The 20,108-nt window shown below is 52.9% G+C and overlaps 2 protein-coding genes and 1 pseudogene across 2 annotated transcripts; 1 reads left to right on the top strand and 2 right to left on the bottom strand.

Moving 5' to 3' along the window:
• Window positions 1-1,782: 1,782 nt before the first annotated feature.
• On the top strand, window positions 1,783-13,771 carry SYCE3 (synaptonemal complex central element protein 3). The gene is made up of 3 exons (XM_059680888.1): window positions 1,783-1,870; window positions 3,473-3,581; window positions 13,471-13,771. The coding sequence occupies exons 2-3, from the start codon at window positions 3,473-3,475 to the stop codon at window positions 13,626-13,628; spliced, it is 267 nt and encodes an 88-aa protein (XP_059536871.1). The 5' UTR covers window positions 1,783-1,870; the 3' UTR covers window positions 13,629-13,771.
• LOC132226823 (proline-rich protein 11-like) lies at window positions 5,068-7,118 on the bottom strand (annotated as a pseudogene).
• Window positions 13,772-13,989: 218 nt separating the features above from the next.
• On the bottom strand, window positions 13,990-19,715 carry KLHDC7B (kelch domain containing 7B). The gene is made up of 2 exons (XM_059680862.1): window positions 18,490-19,715; window positions 13,990-17,136 (listed from the first exon to the last, which is right to left on the bottom strand). The coding sequence occupies exons 1-2, from the start codon at window positions 19,481-19,483 to the stop codon at window positions 14,906-14,908; spliced, it is 3,225 nt and encodes a 1,074-aa protein (XP_059536845.1). The 5' UTR covers window positions 19,484-19,715; the 3' UTR covers window positions 13,990-14,905.
• Between the last annotated feature and the right edge of the window lie 393 nt (window positions 19,716-20,108).

Below are 20,108 nucleotides of genomic sequence, written 5' to 3' on the forward strand. Positions count from 1 at the left end.
AGCAGGTATATAGGGCAAGACAGAGGACCACTCATGGGAGGCTTTTATGGACCTGGCCTGGGTGACACAAAGCACCTCCATCTACATCCCTCTAACCAGGACTCACATTGCAAGGGAGGCTGGGAAATACAGTCTAGCTGTGTGCCCGGGATATAAAGGAAACATTTGGTGAACAGTTACCAGTTTCAAAAGCACAAGGGCATGGGCAGGTCAGACTGGCATCTCTGGGCGTCCTGAGAGCCCATTCTGGGCCTGGGTTCTCCAGGGTGTTTGAGACAGTCCACCTCCCTCTGCTGGGCAGGGTACTCCAGGCCCCTCACATCCCAGCTCATCTGATCTCTGAGTCTCCCCTGTCACTCCCCAAGAGCCCTGAGCCCGACACACTCTCCACTAAAGTTGGCCTTTCCTTCACTGAACTGTCTGCCCGGAATCCTGTGCCCTTCCTCAGCCTGGCAAACTCCTCCCGTTATTCCTGATTCATGTTTTTCTGGGCAGTCTAAGCAAATGGCGGAGTGAAGGAAGTATGCAGGGTGGCTCACAGGGGGGAAGGGACAGGAAGGTGGCAGCTTGAGGAGGGTGTATGGCCCAGGCAGCAGACTCCTCAATAGATAGGCAAGGACTTATTCTGTGCCCAGGCGATCTAGCTCAACTCTAGTTTTTTTTCCTGCTCTGCAATCAGTCTGCTAAGGATCGGAATTCCTGAGAGAAAACTCAGTGGGTCTCAGTTTAGGAATTTCAAACACAAGCTGTTTACGAGGCTAACTAGCTTCCAAATGGGCTTCTCTCCCCCCCTTCCCCATCGCAGCCAGTGGCATCACCCTCTAACCAGTAACCAATTCCTTCCTTCCTTCTGAACTTGCCACATTACAAACCATCAAGTGTACTTTCTAAATGGCTTTACTTCCTTCCACCGTGACCACCACCTGCCCTGTCCACATCTCCATCATTACTCATCCAAACATCAGCAACAGCCAACTCCCCCTCTAGCCTCCCTCCCGCCGCCCCAGAGGCCTCTTCACCATGTCACCGCTCCGCCTACCACCCTTCTAAGGCGTCCATCCCCGTCTAAAGACTGAGCTCCCTGGACTGGCTCACCGAGGCCCAGCGGTCTCTCTGGCCTCCTCCCGACCACAGCCCTATGCGCAGCCTCTCGGAGGGCAGGCGGGGCCTCTCTCTCCCCGGTCCCTGCGTGGTGGTTTGTGCTCCTACCGCCTGGAGGCCAGCGGCACCGCGCAGACCTGGTTTGGAGGCTTTGCACGCTCAGCTGCGTGTGCTAGTACCTGGGCCCTGCCTGCCTCATCTCCCGAGCCTCGGCTTCCTCTTCTGTAAGACAGACGCAACAATGACGATGTGGTAGTTGTGGAGACTGTCAATATTCAGGCACCCAGCTATTGGTGAACAGATGTTTATTAGCGCCTGCTGTGCCGGGTGCTGCCTGGACACCGCCGACACAGCGGTCCAGCGAACAGGGCCGCGCACGATCTTACCCTCAAAAAGCCAAAGGAGGAACGCAACTATCAGAACAGGGAGCGCCCTCTCCCCGCAGCTCTACGCCCCCACCTTAGCCCCTCCCCCGGAGCCTGCAAGACTCCCGCCAAGGGACCAGCCTCCGGGGGCCCCGCCCCTTCGACTCTGGACACAGCCAATGAGACCTCGAGGCTGGAACTCGGGAGCAGCCCGGTGGGCGCAACCATGTGCTGGAGGCCCCGCCCCTTCCTCTCCAGAATATTAGCCAATGAGAACAAGAGGCCAGCTCCGGGGGGCGGGCCTGGTAACGGAAAGGGGCGGGTCTTCCGGAAGCGCCTCCTCAGGCCCCTGGCCCTGGCGCGTCGGCGGAGCTGACAGAACCTGTGCCCTGGCGGAGCAGGAGGTGAGTGGCTCTGACGCCCTTGTGCCGGGCCACCCGCCGGACCGGCAGAACCCCCGTATCAAGGGGCCATCACCCCTCACCTCCACAGCCCACCCAGTCCCCTCACCCCTCACCCCAGTCTCCTCACCCCCTCCTCACTCCTCACCCCAGTCTCCTCACCCCTCACCCCAGTCCCCTCACCCCTCACCCCTCACCCCCTCCTCAACCCTCACCCCAGTCTCCTCACCCTTCACCCCAGTCTCCTCACCCCTCACCCCAGTCCCCTCACCCCTCACCCCCTCCTCACCCCTCACCCCAGTCTCCTCACCCCCTCCTCAACCCTCACCCCAGTCTCCTCACCCCTCACTCCCTCCTCAACCCTCACCCCAGTCTCCTCACCCGGCCCCTCACCCCAGACTCCTCACCCCTCACCCCTCATCCTAGTCTCCTCATCTGACCCCTCACCCCAGTCTCCTCACCCCTCACCCCAGTCTCCTCAACCCTCACCCCAGTCTCCTCACCCCTCACCTCAGTCTCCTCACCCCTCACCTCAGTCTCCTCACCCCTCACCCCAGTCCCCTCACCCCTCACCCCTCACCCCCTCCTCAACCCTCACCCCAGTCTCCTCACCCTTCACCCCAGTCTCCTCACCCCTCACCTCAGTCTCCTCACCCCTCACCCCAGTCTCCTCACCCCTCACCCCAGTCTCCTCACTCCTCACCCCAGTCTCCTCACCCCTCACCCCAGTCCCCTCACCCCTCACCCCCTCCTCACCCCTCACCCCAGTCTCCTCACCCCCTCCTCAACCCTCACCCCAGTCTCCTCACCCCTCACTCCCTCCTCAACCCTCACCCCAGTCTCCTCACCCGGCCCCTCACCCCAGACTCCTCACCCCTCACCCCTCATCCTAGTCTCCTCATCTGACCCCTCACCCCAGTCTCCTCACCCCTCACCTCAGTCTCCTCACCCCTCACCCCAGTCTCCTCACCCCTCACTTCAGTCTCCTCACCCCTCACCCCAGTCTCCTCACCCCTCACCCCAGTCTCCTCACCCTTCACCCCAGTCTCCTCACCCCTCACCTCAGTCTCCTCACCCCTCACCCCAGTCTCCTCACTCCTCACCCCAGTCTCCTCACCCCTCACCCCAGTCCCCTCACCCCTCACCCCTCACCCCCTCCTCAACCCTCACCCCAGTCTCCTCACTCCTCACCCCAGTCTCCTCACCCCTCACCCCAGTCCCCTCACCCCTCACCCCCTCCTCAACCCTCACCCCAGTCTTCTCACCCAACCCCTCACCCCAGTCTCCTCACCCCTCACCCCTCATCTTAGTCTCCTCATCTGACGCCTCACCCCAGTCTCCTCACCCCTCACCTCAGTCTCCTCACCCTTCACCCCAGTCTCCTCACCCCTCACCTCAGTCTCCTCACCCCTCACCCTAGTCTCCTCACCCCTCACCCCTCACCCCAGTCTCCTCACTCCTCACCCCTCATTCCAGTCTCCTCACCCCTCATTCCAGTCTCCTCACCCCTCACCCCAGTCTCCTCACTCCTCACCCCTCACCCCTCACCCCAGTCTCCTCACCCCTCACTCCTCACTCCAGTCTGTCTCACTGCATCTTCTTTAGATGGCTGAATCGGACCCTGGGGAAAGAAGCTGCGACAACATGCTGAAAATGCTGTCCGACCTGAATAAGGACTTGGAAAAGATACTGGAAGAGATGGAGAAAATCTCAGGTAGGCTGTTTTCCCAGGCAGGGTGCCTTGGCCTTCTTTCCAGTAGCTCACATCCTCCCTATACTTTCAAGCCCAAATCAAGTGCCTTCGTACTAAGCCCTTCCCTGACCACCTCTCAACTTCTATACCATGTAACAATTGTACCACAGAAATTGACACTTTCCACTGAATAGTGCCTTGAATTATTTTCTAGTTATTTTATGTGTTTGCTAATTACTGCAATTGGACTGTTATCTTTTTGAGAGCAGAAAAAATAACTAGGCACACACACAGTACCAGACCTAAGCTCAAGTATTCAGCAAATGACAAATGATCCTATCTAATAAAAGAGTGATATGCAAATTGACCATCACCCCAACACACAAGATGGCCAGCAGGGGAGGGCAGTTGTGGGTGATCAGGCCAGCTGGGGAGGGCAGTTGAGAGGGACCAGGCCTGAAAGGGAGGGCAGTTGGGGGCGATCAGGCCTGCAGGGGAGGGCAGTTAGGGGTGACCAAGCTGGCAGAGGAGGGCAATTAGGGGGGACCAGCCCTGCAGGGGATGGAAGTTTGGGGGAACCAGGCCTGCAGGGGAGGGCAGTTGGGGGCAACCAGGCCAGCAGGGGAGGGAAGTTAGGGGTGACCAGGCCGGCAGGGGAAGGCAGTTGGGGGTGACCAGGCTGGCAGGGGAGGGCAGTTAGGGGCAATCGGGCCAGCAGGGGAGCAGTTAGGCATCAATCAGGCTGGCAGGGGAATGGTTGGGGCAATCAGGCAGGCAGGCAGGCAAGCGGTTGGGAGCCAGCAGCCCTGGATTATGAGAGGGATTCCGGGATCGGGCCTAAACCAGCAGTCGGACATCCCTTGAGGGGTCCCAGATTAGAGAGGGTGCAGGCTGAGCTGAGGGACACACTCCCCCATGCATGAATTTTGTGCAGTGGGCCTCTAGTATTAACATAACATGTGTGAACAAAATTGCCTGGTAAAATGCCGTGAATCATCTAAATAAAGAGTTCAGAGTAAAAGTGCTAAGAGTGGTAAGATGCTGATGAGAGGTACAGCTCAGTGGAATAAAGCAGCAATAGAGTTGAACAAATGTCTCCATTTTTAAAAAAATATTAGTCTGTTATTTTATTCAACACTAGGTGCTCAGTGCACGAATTCGTGCACCTTGCAAGGAACTGTGGGCCGCTAGGCTGAGGTGGGCACGGGGGTGGGTCTTGGCCCATCCTCCACACTCCCACCCAACCCCTCCTGTCGCAGACCCTCTCCCGCTGCTGCCGCTCCCACCACTGATGGCGCCAGCCTGCTCACACCCGCTGACAATGTGGAGCGATTGGGACCAGCGCCAGCAGCGGGTGTGAGCAGGGTTGGCACCATCAGTGGGTGCCAGTGGCAGCTGCTGTCCCTATCGCCCCTCAGGAGCAGGGGGAGGTGGAGAAGACCTCAGGTGATTGGGCCAGCAGCCGCCACTTGCATCCACTGATGGTGCTGAGCGATCGGGACTGGTGCTAGGCACTGGCAGTGGTTGCAAGCAGCAGCTCCAGTGCAGCTGCAGATATGAGTGGGGCTGACACTGGCAGCAGGTACGAGGGCCGGCCAGGACCGTGGCATGGGGGAGCAAAGAATTTTCAGTAACCACCAAAGACTCACCCCAATGACAGTGACTGGCACCCCGCCTTAGTCTGGCACCCCCACTCACTTGCTCCACCATCCTGCCACAGCCGACGCCTGTCATGTTCTGCATGCACCCCCTGATAATCAATGCACATCATAGCGACCAGTTGTTCGGTTGTTCTGCCATTTGGTCTATTTGCATATTATGGTTTTATATATATAGATGTTTCCACTAAGTGGTAACCAGCAGTGGTAGTAATACCATTATAATTTCTTTGATTTGTTTTTTATTAATTCAGAATATGTATAATTCTTATAATTTGTGAGCCTAAGTTTTGCTAGAGAAAAGTATAATGTAAAATAAATTTTAGAAATCATGCATACTCTATTCAAATGAAAACAAACTATTTTTAAAGGCATTATTTGTTTGAAAATAATCTCCATTTATTACAACAGCCTATAGAAAATTTCTACTTAGAAATGTTTGTAATATTTTTGCCTATGTACTTGAAAATTTCTTATATTTTTTAAAACTACCTTTTTAAAAAGTTGTAGAATTCATTTTCTACTATAAGCTATGTAGTAATTCCTTCAGTCTAATTAAATATTCTCTTATTTAACAGCATTTGCTGAGCATCTACCATGTGCTATTCTAGGAATAAAAAGTTGAAGAGATGCTCCTTCATTAGCGAAGTGGATAAAAGCCAGAAACAGTCATCAAGATAAATAAATATAATTTAAACATATAAATTAAACTTAAAACACAATTTTATATATAAAATCATAATCTGGCAAATGCTAATGGCATACATTGAGCACTTGGAAGGGAGCAGAGAAAAAGGAGACGTTAACTGGGGAGGCAAGAGAGGCATTAAACAGAGCATTTGTGAGGTCAATATAATTTCTGTTTCCATATCTCCTTTATTGGTAAGTGGGGTCCCACCTGGGCTCCTCTCTACATAGACTTTTCTAAGTAGCTTCCACAGATCAATTTGACTTTTACAGGAATAATTAAGACATTTGTAACTCAAGTTGGTAACACTTTGAATCTGTGCTTCAGGGTAACACAGTGCAGATCAGAGACAGTAACTAGTGGATTCTGTGTCTTTGGTGATGGTACAAGCTTCACCCTTTCATCAAACTCTGTTTTCTTTAATTTCACAGTCAGTAGATCTTTGTTATCTGCATGGATCCATCTTTTTTATGGTCCAGCCTGTAGTGCTTTCGTGAGATTGGATTTTCTGAGCAGCAAAGGTGCTATTGGTGGTGGAGGTAGAGGCAGAGAAGGGGGCGGAGAGGGTGCAGGTGGTGATGAAGGAGAAGAAAGATGGTCAGGTGACTGTGGCGGCAAGGGAGGGCGTACGGCTCAGGATTCTCCAGAGGCTGTCAGAGCACTGGCGGGCACATTTGTAGGTTTACCACTCAGGTGGCATGTTTGACCACAGGTTGTACAGGAAGAATTTTCCGAGACAGTCTTCAGTACTTCCTGAAGCCAGCATAATTCACTTTTCCTTTTTTAAAAAAATTCAATGTATTGGGGTGACATTGGTCAACATGATCATATAGGTTTCAGGTGTGGGTTTCTATGTTAAAAGATCTATATATTGCACCATGTGCCCACCACCCAAAGTGAAATCTCCTCCTGTCACCATATATTAGGAATAATTCACTTTCCAAAATGCAAAACTGTTGTTTAAGACTATGAAGTTCTCAGTGGCTAAATGCGATGGAAAGATGGTATCTTTCAATACTTCTAAACTCTGGGCTTTGCAGTTTTAGCACCATTTGTATATAGACCATCGTCTATTTGTCCAGTGTTTTACTGCATCTTTGAAATTGGGAAATTTGAAATTCCAGGATGATCTCAGCCAGCTTCTGCTAAGGAGTGTGTGTATCTGTTGAAGGAATAACCACTCTTTCAGGTGAGGGTGGCAGGGTAGGGAGGTTGCAATTAGCTTGGACACAACTAATAAGTTGCTTATTAGTTGTGAGAGGCTGCTTTAAAAAAAAAATTGTTTGCTTTCCGCTTTCTTCTTCATTATTTGAACTTGGGCATGATTTTAATCTAAGAGCCCAGGGAAAAGATAGAGTCCAGGCAGTAGCCTCACCCTTGCCATAAAGAAAAAATCAAAATTAAAACCTTATGGTAAAGGGACCAATTCTAACATGGTCTTTCCACAATTAGTTCTCCCTATAGCTTGTATCTTACTTTTTAATCTCAAGACTATATTATGAAGACCTTTTCTGGTATCCGTGTGTACATCTTATTTACTACTTTTAACTGCACTATAATATCCCATGGAGAGCTACTACTTTTTGCTTCTCCATTCATCCCAATGATGGACACTTAGATTGCCTACAGCTCTTCATCACCAAAAACAGTACTGCAGTGAACATCTTCATACATCTATGCCCATGGATCAATACTTTTGGGGGACACTACCAGATAACCTCACAGAATGTCTGATTTAGAGCTTACTTCCACCAGCAGTGCCTAGGGGTTCTTAGATACCACAAGCTCACAAGCACTTGATATTATCCAGCTTTCTAATTTTGCCAGTATAATGCGTGTAAAATGATAGCTGAGTGTTTTCATTTTTATTTCTCTGATGAATTCCAGACTCTTCTCATATGCTTGTTAGTCTTTTGGGTTTCCTCTTATGGAACGTAAGAAATAGTATACCGTAAATACTTAAAAATATGGACACTGGTGCTTGATTACCTGGGTCAAATGCTGCCTGTGCCACTTATTAGTTGTGTAATCTGGCTAATTCCACTTCTGAAAAGTAAAGATAATTATACTAGTAGTATCTACAGCTTAAATTTAAATAATTATTTATTAAGGTGAAATGTACATAACATAAAATTAACCTGTTTAAGTATAAATTTGATGAAATTTAATATATTCACAATGTTATGCAGCCACCAACTCTGTCTGGTTCCAAAACATTTTCATCACCCATAAAGGATGCTCTGTACCCATTAAGTGGTGGTTCTCATACCTCTCTATCCTTGGCCCCTGGCAACCACCAGTCTGTTTTTACTTTCTATGAATTTACCTATTTGGATACTGTATATAAATGATTCATATAATAGTATGTGACACTTTGTTTCTGGCTTCTTTGACTTAGTGTAACATTTTCGAGGTTCATTTCTATTTTAGCATGTATTAGTACTTTACTCCTTTATATCCACGAATAATATTCCATTGTATGAATGTCATATTTTAAATTATTCATTCATCCATTGATGGATATGTCCACCTTTTAGCTATTGTGAGTAGTGCTGCTATGAACACATGTGTACAAGTATTTGTTTTGAGTACCTGGTTTGCAATTGTTTGGTGTATTACCTAGGAGTAGAATTGCTAGGTCATATGGTAATTCTATGTTTAGCTTTCTAAGGAATGTCAAACTGTTTTACACAATGGTGCACCATTTCATAATCCCTCCAGCAGTATACAAGATTTCTCCACTTCCTTGCTAATACTTGTTATTTTCCAGGTTTTTTTTTTAAATTATTGAATTTCCTGTCTTATCAATTTGAAGTCGTTTCTTATATATTCTTGATATTAACCCATTATCAGCTTTATGCACTGTAAATTTCTTATATTCTACCATTTTTATGAAAACTTTGTCCATATTGTCCTTAGTTTTAAAAATTTTATAAAAATAAATCCACCAAATTTTGCCTTATGGTTTGTGGTTTTTAAGAAGTCCCTACACCTGCTAAATTTTGATCTATAAATGTTATTTGTACCTTTCATACTTATATCTTTAGTATATCTGGAGTACACTATCCTTTTTTCATTGATTTTGTGTGTGTGTGTGTGTGTGTGTTATTTCATCATGTGCTAAATTCCCATATATACTTAGGCCTATCTCTGAGCTTACTTTTTTCTTCCATTGGTCTATTTGTCTGTACCACACTATTTTTAAAATAGGAATTTATAAGTTGTCTTGATATCTAATAGGGCATATTCCCCCTTTTAACTTTTATTTTTTAAGATTGACTTAGTTTTTAAATCTTTATTTTTTCAGACTAGAGACGCAGTGCACGAAATTTCATGCATGGTTAGGGTCCCTAGCCGCTGCTGGCTGCCAGCTACTGGCTGCTGGCCAGGGCCACCCTTCCCCCGGCTGCCTGCCACCACCACTAGCCGGGGAGGGGCCGTGGATTGTTGGCCAGTTGGCCCCATCTCTGATCAAACTCCCAGTTGAACTCCCAATTGAGGGGACAATTTGCATATTAGGCTTTTATTATATAGGATACATTTTTATAATTTATAAATACTGATAGTTTTACCTTCCAATCCTTACACCATTTATTTCTTTTTTTCTATTCCATTTACCAGCATATCCAATAACAGTAATATTAGTAGAAGCACCCTTGTTTGATACCAGTCTTATAGGGAATGTATCCACAGTTTCTCCATTACATATGAGTTTGCCATAAGTTTTTGGTATATCACCTTTAGTAAGTTAAAGATGTCTCCTTCTCTTCCTAATTTGTTAGAGTTTTGATTGTTTAAAATCACAAATAGGTATTATTAAACTTTATTACCTGCCTTTTTTGCATTGAGATATTTCTATTATTTCCCTCTTTTTATAAATGTGGTTAATTATAGTGTTTGAATTTCTGATATTTAAGCATCCTTGAATTTCTTTCACAAATCCTGCTTAATCATAACATATTATCTTAGTACACTGTTAGATTTCATTAGCTCATGTTATATTTAGGATTTCACATCTATATTCATGTGAGGTAGGCCTATAATTTTTCTCATGTTGTCTTTGGTTTTGGAATAAACCAGCTTAGAGAAAATTACGTATTTACTAGAGGCCCAGTGCATGGATTCGTGCACATTGAAAGGAAATTAATTAGAAGAAATATTTTAGAGGCCAGGGAGTGTCCAGCCTCTCTCGTCCAGTCCTGATCAGCTGGACCCCAGCAGCAAGCTAACCTACCAATCAGAGCCTCTGCCCCCTGGTGGTTAGTGCACATCATAGCGACTGGTCAAACGGTCGAATGAACAGTCAAACACTTAGCATATTAAGCTTTTATTATATAGGATTTTTTCTTATCTCTATTCTCAAATTTTCTGCTATATAAGTGGAATGCCACTAGGAAATGCTTTTCTTAAAAAATTACACCAGCCCATATAGTGAGATTATTAGTCTTCCTTCTTTTCCTAATTTTTTGAATTACTTGTATTAGATAAGCATTAACTGTTCTTTAAAAATTTGGTAGAATTTCACCCATTTACATTTTAAAACGTTGCTTGGTTTGTTTTGCCAATTATTTGAATTAGCTTGTGGCCTGTGACCTCCAGGCTTGCCATCATCCCATTTCCTGATCAGCTAGCCCTCTTGTCTCATTCCCTGTGCTCTCTGTCTTCCGATTCTACTTTCCAGACTCCCAAAGCAAATCCACTTACTGTATCACTAGTTAGTTCTCCTCTCTCCTAAACAGATTTTTGGGACACTATCCTCATCCTTTACTAAATTCTGCATCTAGGTGCTGTCCACCAATGGTCATTGGTGCCAATTCAAACGCTAACAGGAATCCCCAATTTGGAGTGAAGAAGAAAACTTTCTTTGGTGCCAACAGCTGCACGGTAATACAGCGTGACTATGAACACAGTACTGCTGTGGAACAGCTCCACAGACTGCGTCACAGCTGCCCTGGGCCAGGCCCCTCTTCAGCAAGGAAGCTCTGCTGTGAGGTGGTGTTCAGGGGCAGTCTTTGGTAGGCTGGGAGCTGGCTTATATAGACAGAAGTCCCAGCCTCTCGTCCCTGATTGGTCAGAATAGAGCTGCTCCAATTGGTCGGAGCTGCACAGCTCTGATTGGATTGGGAAAGCCTCAGTCCTAATGGTTGAAATAGGATTACAGGAACTCCTTTATAAGGGCTGGCTAGGCTGGCAGCAATACAATGCAGGCAGGCAGGCAGTTCAGTGCAGAGGCTTCTCCTTGACTTGAGAACCCTTCTCTGCAGAATTCTATGCAGAAATGGCTGCTAGGCTCTGCTTTTTTTTTTTTTTTTTTTTTTTTTTTTTGCCCAGGTAGCCACCAGGAGCAGTTCTTGGTCCTCGGAGTTCACAGCATACAACTGGACCATTGTTTCTTAATTTCCGTGCAAGGACCTTGGCTTTACCCAGTGGGTTTTCAAACTGTACAGGCAAGTTCTGATGAGCCTCTCAGAATACCTGCTGTTCAGGCCCCACCACTGATTATGACCTTGGCTTTGCTACTGCACAATCCTTACCAAAAAACCCCAGAGGGGGCCTGCCCTCACTACCTGACTTGTAATATGACTCCTCCTACCCCATTTCTCTACACAACACATACTACTTATTTCCTTCACAGCACCTTTCACAAATTGAAATTGTCTTGTATGTTTATCTGTCTCTTCCCACTGCAACTAGTATAGATAGATACTGCATGAGGGTAGGGGGTGTCTATCCTCTGTACAGCTTTATTGTCATGGCTGCCTGATAAAATGCCAGCATAAAGGAGGTGCTCAATAAATACTGAATGAATGAAAACTTGAGACATATATTGCTTGAGAGTGTTCTGGTGATTGAGTTCTGTTCTATGTATTCTATATACTTTTTCTTGGATCAAATCAGAAGAGAGCTGTGCACTTGCTGTTGTGTTTTGGAGTCTCATTGAAGTGCCTTTTCTGAACTGTGCTTTGTTGCTATGCCACTAGCTTTCTTTCACCTGTGATTACAATTATAGTCATGGAAGAATACTTTGCGTTTAAGGTAGGATGTCATCAAGGGCATTTTCAACTACATTACACTTCTCATAAAATATACCTATAGGACAGGTTTTTTTTCTTAGGATAAAAGATTCTTATACAGTGAGTTTGTTTTTATTTTATGGTCACTGAGTCTTGTAACTGAGCATGTTTCCTTTTCTGCTTTGGCCTTAGGAAACTCAGCTGGAATTCCAGCTGCATTATAGGATTATATGAGATTCATTTCTGTGAGCATTTTTTTATCTTGAATTTTAATTTCTTACCTACCCTAACTCTTTGCCCTAACTACCTCAATTATTTATTTTATAGTAAAAGTTCCTTCTTTCTTGAGCACCTAAAATGTGCTAGGCAGTTTACTTAATCTTCAAGGGGAGCATGAGATTGGGACGTTGTCAAACCCTTACAGATGAGAAGGCTGAGGTGAACAAGTTTAAGTCGCTTGTAGGTTCCACAGCCAGCAAGTGGAGAGTTGGAATAAAACTCTGACTCTCAGTTCATGTTCCACCTGCTGTCCAGTTGGTCTGAAAGAATGGTCAGCAGCCTCCCCAAACACCAAAATTATCCAGATGCTTGTTAAGATGCAGGTCCCTGGGCACCATTCCCAACTTGCTAGATAGAACCTTTGAGTTGTAGGAGAGGCCAGCAGTCTACATCTTAACAGGTGTCCCAAGGAACTCCCATGCTTCCAAAAGTTCAAGAATTCCTGCACTTGCTGTACAGTCATAGCCCTCCGTCTGTTGAGATACTGCGCACACCTTTTCTAACAACTCTTCCTGTCATGCAGAAGGGCTAGGACCCTCGTTCTTTGTAGTTCTCGAGGGCAGAGCCATACTAATGGGGTGGGTGCTACAGAGAAAAGGGGGCGGAGTTTCTGTACAAGCAGCACATGTTCACCTGTAGGCCCAGGGACACTGCCCTCAAGTTGCTCTTAAAGGGAAAGGTCAAGAAAGTCGGTCAGTGTAGTGTGAGCACCAGAGGACACCTAATGTGGGGTGCAGCAAACCTTCCCAGAAGGAGACGCTCTGGACTGGCCTTTTAATTAAAGCACAGAGATGCCTGGGTGGAGGTGGACAGGCATTCAGGCCACTGAGCACGAGGTAACATGAGACTCAGGACCTTGCAGGAGTGGGAGTGGTCAGCCATACCTGAGCCTGTGAGCTTGGTGGGTGTTAAGACTTCTTAAGGGTCACCCTTCAGCCACTAGCTGTGAACTGTGGCTAGGTAACGGTCTGTGTTTGCTCTCATTTTTCCTAGCATTTCATGTCAGACTAGCCTGCAGCCTTTTAGTGTCATGGCTGATATATCCAGAAGTTAAGACTTGTGTGAGATTAGGGAAGTTTCATTACTGCTCTGTGAAGGGAGTAGTTTTAACCAGGGGGAGTGGGGGTGGGAGGTTGCGAGCCCTGTATCAAGTGGCTGCCCAGCTTTCTCTCCTTAGAATAGTTGGATCACTCAGCCTGGTATGGTCCCTGGGGTGCTCCGGCACCACAGCCCCATCCTGGGGCCTGACCAGGCCTGTCTGGTTGTTGCAGTGCAAGCCACATGGATGGCCTACGACATGGTGGTGATACGCACCAACCCCGCCCTGGCAGAGTCCATGCGCCGGCTGGAGGACGCCTTCCTCAACTGCAAGGAAGAGATGGAGAAGAACTGGCAAGAGCTGCTCAGTGAGACCAAGCGCACGCAGTAGGCCCCCGACCCCACCCCGCAGCCACCACGCTGGGTCTGTCTGTGTGCAGAGCCACAGCGGGTGGAGCCTTCTCTGCCTGGCAAAGAAACAGTGACCCAAACACACAGCTGCATGCATTGCACCTGTTTCTCAATAAACTTATTTTCAAGCACATCCTGAGGACTCCTTTCTGTCCCCCCAGTTCCATGTGAAACCTTGTGAACAAAATGTGGGGAGTGGAAGATGCAGATGCTGCCAATGAATGAAGCATATGTAGTGACCAGCATAGACTAAAAAGCAAAAGGGGCCAGCCAGGGACAAACCAGGTCAGAGGGTGGGACGGGCTGCCATATTCAGATTTATTTTCCTTCCGGTGGAGGGTTCCAAAGTGGGCTGTGCCAGGTGCTCATATATGTGACCTATGTTCTCAGAATTCCCCTGAGTGACATGTCCATTATCCCCACTTCACAGGTGAGAAGACAGATGTCTCGCCCAAGTCCCACAGCTAATAAGGGGCAGAGCTGGGGTGCGCCCAGGTCTCATGTAAGAAGAGAGTTAGTGGGAGGTGGGGTGGGAAATGGAGGGGCTGAGCAGGTGGGAGAGACCCCAGAAGGCTGCAGAAGGACATGAGCCCCAGCAGTCCTGGTCTAGGCTGGGGTTATGGGCAGGGGCTCCAGACAGCAGCGCAGTGTCACAGACAAGGGTTTCAGACAAAGGGGACCTAAGAGTTGTTTCTGGGAACAGCCAAGCCAGGTTCCCCAAGGCCTCAGGACGGGCAGAAAATCCCAGAGGCTAGAACGTTTTTCTGGAGACATTTGTTCCCTGTTCCCCCTTCCGGCCCCTCATGGGCCTCTTGCCTAGCTGGGAGCCCTAGGGAAGCCATCTCCTTCCTGGGCTCAGCAGTTGCCGACTCCTCAGCCAGCCAAGTCCAGGTTCATGGGGACCCCGGGGTCCCTGGCAGATTATTTCCAGGCAGCGCGGTTGGTGCTGGGACAGAAACCTGGCCGGTGGGAGTCCTTTGCCCCGAGGAGGGTTCCTGAGAGCAAGCTGAGGCACTGGAGCAAGGACTCAATAATAAAGCAGGAGGCACGTGGGGGTGGCAGGGACGCCCGCCACCAGCTTCCAGGTACAGGGAGCCTGGCTCTTGCAGGAGGGGAAGGAGGGCCAGACATGAGGATCATTATAACAGAAAAGGAAAGTTGTCCCCGAAAGAAGAGCAGCCCCTTTCCCCTGCCCCACCTGCCTCACAGCCTGGCCCAGAGTCTGCCTGAAGAGGGGCACGGCAGTCCTGGCGCAGCTCAGAGGGAAGTCTGTAGCGGGTCCGAGGCGGGCAGGGTCAGGATGAAGGGACAGAGGACCCCTTTACTGCCCAGGGGGAAAGGTTGCAGCTCCTGGGCCTGGAACTGGGCCGTCCCCTCGGAGACCGTGAAGGTGGCCGTGACCTGGTGGTTGAGGCAGTAGATGGTGTTGCCCAGCACGGTGCAGCGCAGCGGGACAGGGTCCGGCAGGGGCAAGGGGGCGGCCCTGCTCCAGGAGCCGGTCACGGTGTTGTAGCGCATCACGGCGGCACCCACCCCCCGCAGCAGGTCGAAGCGGTACAGGAAGCCCCCCAGTGCCACCATGTCGCTGGATCGCCGGTGGCTGGCGCTGTAGGGGCACTCCTCCCAAGCATCCTTCACCGGGCTGTACCTGAGCAGGCGGTAGAAGAGGTGGCCCCCAGTGACGTAGATGTCCCCACGGCAGGCCACAGCCTCGTGAGCCACAGGGAAGGTGCCTGCGGGGAGGGGCGCGCGTGAGGTCCAGGTGTCTGTGCGGGGGTCGTAGCGCTCCATGCTGTACAAGCACTCGCCACCGATGGCGTAGAGCAGCCCGTCCAGGGCCACCAGTTTGAGCTGGGCACGGGCCTGCTGCATGGGCCGCACCTGGCTCCAGATGTTGGTCAGAGGGTTGTAGCAGAAGACCTCATTGGAACAGATGGCCTTGGAGCCGGAGCCACGGATGCCCCCTGCCAGGAACAAGTAGTTGTGCATGGTGCAGAGGCCACAGCCCCGCAGCGGGGCCTCCTCCGGCACCCGGGTCAGGAGCCGCCAGGAGTTCTCGTGGGGGTTGAACACGTGCAGGTGCGATGGAGGAGGCAGGGGCGCAGGACCTGTGGCAGGAGCCTCCTCCACTCGAGGGCCCCTTGTGAGCCCTGAACGGCTCACCTGGTAGAGGCCGGGCAGCACGAGGACCCCCAGCACAGCCTGGCCCCTGCCAGTTCGAAGGCTCAGGATGCGCTCCCGGTCGGCCCCGCTCAGCTGCCGGTAGAGGTTCGGATCGCCCAGCACGTGCAGCAGATTGTCGCTCATCAAAGCATAGGCCTCCTGGGCCAGGACGGGCTGCCCGTGCTGCTGGGCAAAGGCCAGGACATCCAGGCAGCTGCCCAGGTCCAGCCGCCGCTGCAGAGCCGCTGCCGAAGCCGGCTCCCGGGCAGGGGAGCTGGGCTTCCGGGGCCCCTCCACCACCCCCCAGGTCCCAGGCCTCTGCAGAAACACCATGAGTTTGCGGGCCTCTTTCTGCTCCTCTGTGAGGACCTCCCTGCTGCCCGCGGGGCTGGGCCTCTTCCCTGGCGCCTCTCCCGGGGCCGCCTGGCTGACCTTCAGCTCCGAGCTCTTGGCTAGTTCGCACACGCTGTGTTTCCGTGGCCTGGGGACAGGCTGTGGGTCCCGCCTGGCAGAGGGAACGGGTGCAGGGCCAGGCTTCCTCTGCTCCGACAGCGACAGCGGAGCTGGGGCCCCGGGCACTGCAGCCTCGTTAGCCTCAGCGCTTCTGGGCTGCGGCTGACATCCTGCCTCAGCCAGGCCCCCTGTGCCAGCCCCTGTAGCCACCCCAGCTGGGGAGCCGTGCCTGTCCTTGAGACTAGGGATGGCCCCTTCAGGGAGAGGACCAGACTCCCTGTTCTCCGAGGCTGTGGAAGTGCAGGGCTCTCTAGGGCTCTCTGGAGCTGCCCTTAGGGCTGTCCCTTGGGGCCTCTCTAGCCTGGGGAAGGGGTGACTCCTAAGAACCATTGAAATAAGATTTCCCCAGCTAGTTGAAATCTGCCCCTCCTGGCTGCCCTTGCGAAGAGTCACACTAGACTCCTGACTTGCAGGCTTTGACTTACTTGTGGGGACTGGGGCTGGGGCTGAGGCTAGGGCAGGGCCTTGGGCTTGGGCAGGGATTGGGGCTTGAGTTGCGGCTGGGGCAGGGGCTGGGGCTGGGGCAGGGGCTGGGGTAGGGGATGGGGTTGGGGCAGGGGCTGCGGCTGGGGCAGGGGCTGGGGTACAGGTTGGGGCTTGAGTTGGGGCTGGGGCAGGGGTTGCAGCTGGGGCAGGGGCTGGGGCTGGGGTACGGGTTGGGGCTGAGGCAGGGGCTGGGGCTGGGGTAGGGGCTGGGGCTGGGGCAGGGGCTGGGGCTGGGGTACGGGTTGGGGCTGGGGCAGGGGCAGGGGCTGGGGTAGGGGTTGGGGTTGGGGCAGGGGTTGCAGCTGGTACTGGGGCAGGGGTTGTAGCTGGGGCAGGGGTTGCAACAGGGGCAGGGACTGAGGTGGGAGCTAGGAATGCAGCAGCAACTGGGGCTGTGGCTGCAGCTGGGGCAGGGGTTGGGTCAGGGGCTTGGGCTGTAGCTACAGTTGTGGCTGGGGTTGCAGCTGGGCCTGGGGCTGGGGCTGGAGCTTGGGTTGGAGATGCAGCTGGGGCAGTGGCTGGAGCTACTGCTGTGGCTGCGACTGAGGCTGGAGCTGTGGCTGGGGCTGGGGATGCAGCTGGGGCTGAGGCTGGGGGTGCAGCTGGGGCTGGGGATGCAGCTGGGGCTGAGGCTGGGGGTGCAGCTGGGGCTGCAGCTGGGACTGGGGATGGGGGTGCAGTTGGGGCTGGGGCTGGGGATGCAGCTGGGACTGGGGCTGGGGCTGGGGATGCAGCTGGGGCTGAGGCTGGGGATGCAGCTGGGACTGGGGCTGGGGCAGGGGATGCAGCTGGGGCTGGGGCTGGGGCAGGGGATGCAGCTGGGGCTGGGGCTGGGGCAGGGGATGCAGCTGGGGCTGGGGCTGGGGCAGGGGATGCAGCTGGGGCTGGGGCTGGGGCAGGGGATGCAGCTGGGGCTGGGGCTGGGGCTGGGGCTGGGGATGCAGCTGGGGCTGGGGCTGGGGCTGGGGCTGGGGCTGGGGGTGCAGCTGGGACTGGGGCTGGGGGTGCAGCTGGGGCTGGGGCTGGGGCTGGGGGTGCAACTGGGGCTGGGGCTGGGGCTGGGGATGCAGCTGGGGCTGGGGCTGGCACTGCTCTGAGATTTTCATCCTTGGCAGGACCCTGGTCAACTCTGAGGAGCAAAGAGTGTGAAGGAGAGGAGATCAGAGGAGTCGGGGCTGCAGGTAAGAGACCTCGGTTGGGAAGTGCTTTGGTCAGGGAAGCTGAGGGAGAGAGGGGCTCAGGCATGAGTAGGGGGGGTGTGGCTGAGGGATGCGGGGAGGGGACACAACTGAGGCCGTCTGTGGATGGCGTCCCTGTGTCCAGACAGCCAGCCACCTGTCCACTGCCCGGCTCCCCCTGGCCTCGCCCGGATCCTCTCCCTTTCCCAACACTGCGGGCCCCTTGCTTTTCTGTCCTGCCTGAATCTGAGCGGAAGAAAGAGTGGTCTCCAGAGCCGTTCACCCCAGCCTTTCCCATAGTGCAGATCACTGTGGTCCCCTCTTGGGACAAGAGTGGGCGTCCCCACTGCTGCCCCTCTGGCCGTGGTTCTATGAAGCCTGGGGTCTGGCTGAAGCTCTTGGTGACAAGGACCTCCCTCCTTGCCCAGGGCCAGCCTTCCACAGAGGCTGGGGACCCCTGAGACTCCCCGGGAGACCAGGGCCCACCTTCCCTGCTCTCACCGGGTTTGGTCCCTGAATCCAGAGCTAAAACTTGGTCTGGCTGGGGGCTGCTTTCCCTGCACGCCCTCTCTGAGCCATCTGTCAGACGTCCAGTCTGCACAGAGTCTGGTGGGGGAAGCTCATGGCGGTAGCGGGGCCTCTGGGCACCTGCAGGGAAGGTGCTGGCTGCATCCACAGCGTCCCACACACTCACCACCGCACCCAGGCGCAGGGGGTCCAGCTTTGGAAGGCGCCGGGTTCTCTCTCCTGAGCTGTCATCCACCTGCCACCGCCGGCTGCCTGACCGCCTCCCCAGTGAGCCAGGTGGCCCCGCTCCGTGTTTCCAGGAGCCGGTGTCCTGTTCCACCGTGTGGATCAGGGCCGGGTGAGCTGGCGCCTTGGCTGCGAGGCCTCCTGCCTCCGCCTGCACCTCCGTGTCTCTGTCCCGACTCGGAGGAGTGAAGTGTATCAGGAGCGGGGCAGGCGTCCCCCCTGTTTTGCTCCTACCCCGGAGGGCAGCTCCAGGCCTGGGCGTCTGCTTTCCTGCACCTCGGGAGACTTCAGGGCTGGCGTTGCCATGCTGCTGTCCCAAGGCCCCTCCGCTGGCCGCCTCGCTGGGTGTCTTGGGTGGAGCTGCGGCCGTGGCAGTCAGATCTTCACTTCCGTGGGGCTGGTGGTCCTGGGCACTTGCTGTAGCTGGACTCGCCTGGCTAGGTCCTGGAGGCTCTGGCTTCCCCTGCCCGGAGCTGTGTCCCTCGATGCCACCACTGACCTTGGACTTTGGGGTCAGGGCTGGCCCAGCTCCTCCCGCCTGAGAAGGCTGGGCACTGGGGCCGGTGGATGCTGGTCCTGCTGCCTCCTGGTCCTGCCCAGAGCCAAACCAGTGCAGGGCCAGGGCCGTGGCAGCCACGACAGCCAGCGCCAACAGGGTGAGCACAGCACTGTCCCAGTCATCGTCCCCGTCCCCGTCCCAGCCCCAGCCGGGGCCACCAGGTTCTAAGGCGCCCTGGATCATGGTGCTGGGCCACCTGGGAGCAGGTTGGAAGCTGTGTGTGCCTCGCAAAGCCAGTCCTCCGCTCAGGCCTGTCCTCCTGAAGATGGCATCAGCGGTGTGCCCCGCCCAGTTAAGGTGGCCCTGGACTGGGAGGAGTGGCTCTCTGTGCCTGTACCTGGGCTTAGGGGCTTGTCAGCAGGACCCAGCTGGAGGTACCAGGAGACAATTAGCAACAGCTCCAGGGCCTCTCCAGGCCCCCCACCCAGCTCCAGCCCCCATGTTCCAGAAGCTCCAATGGCAAGCAGCGTACCTCAATACGGTCCCAGCATCCCCGCCAGCCTGCTTCTGCCTCATAGACCCTCGTGCCCCCAAACCCAACCCACATCCCAGTGCCCCTCCTCTGAGCCTGGGTCCAGCCTCAGGGGGCTCTAGCAGGGAACATTACCCATAGGGAGATGTTATCTGTAGTTTTAGCAACACGATGCAGCCCTGATAAAATTACCAGAAACTGGAGAAGACGATTCCACTGTAGGCCAGTGGGGGATGGGTGGTGGTAGGGCCAGAGCCTTGGTGCCAAGCCACAGGCTGGTCTCAGACTAAGGAGGGAGGGTGCGGGTCCAGCACAGAGAAGGCTAAGCCTGCTCCA

Source organism: Myotis daubentonii, chromosome 2 (assembly GCF_963259705.1).
Source record: "Myotis daubentonii chromosome 2, mMyoDau2.1, whole genome shotgun sequence".
Taxonomy (NCBI): Eukaryota; Metazoa; Chordata; class Mammalia; order Chiroptera; family Vespertilionidae; genus Myotis; species Myotis daubentonii.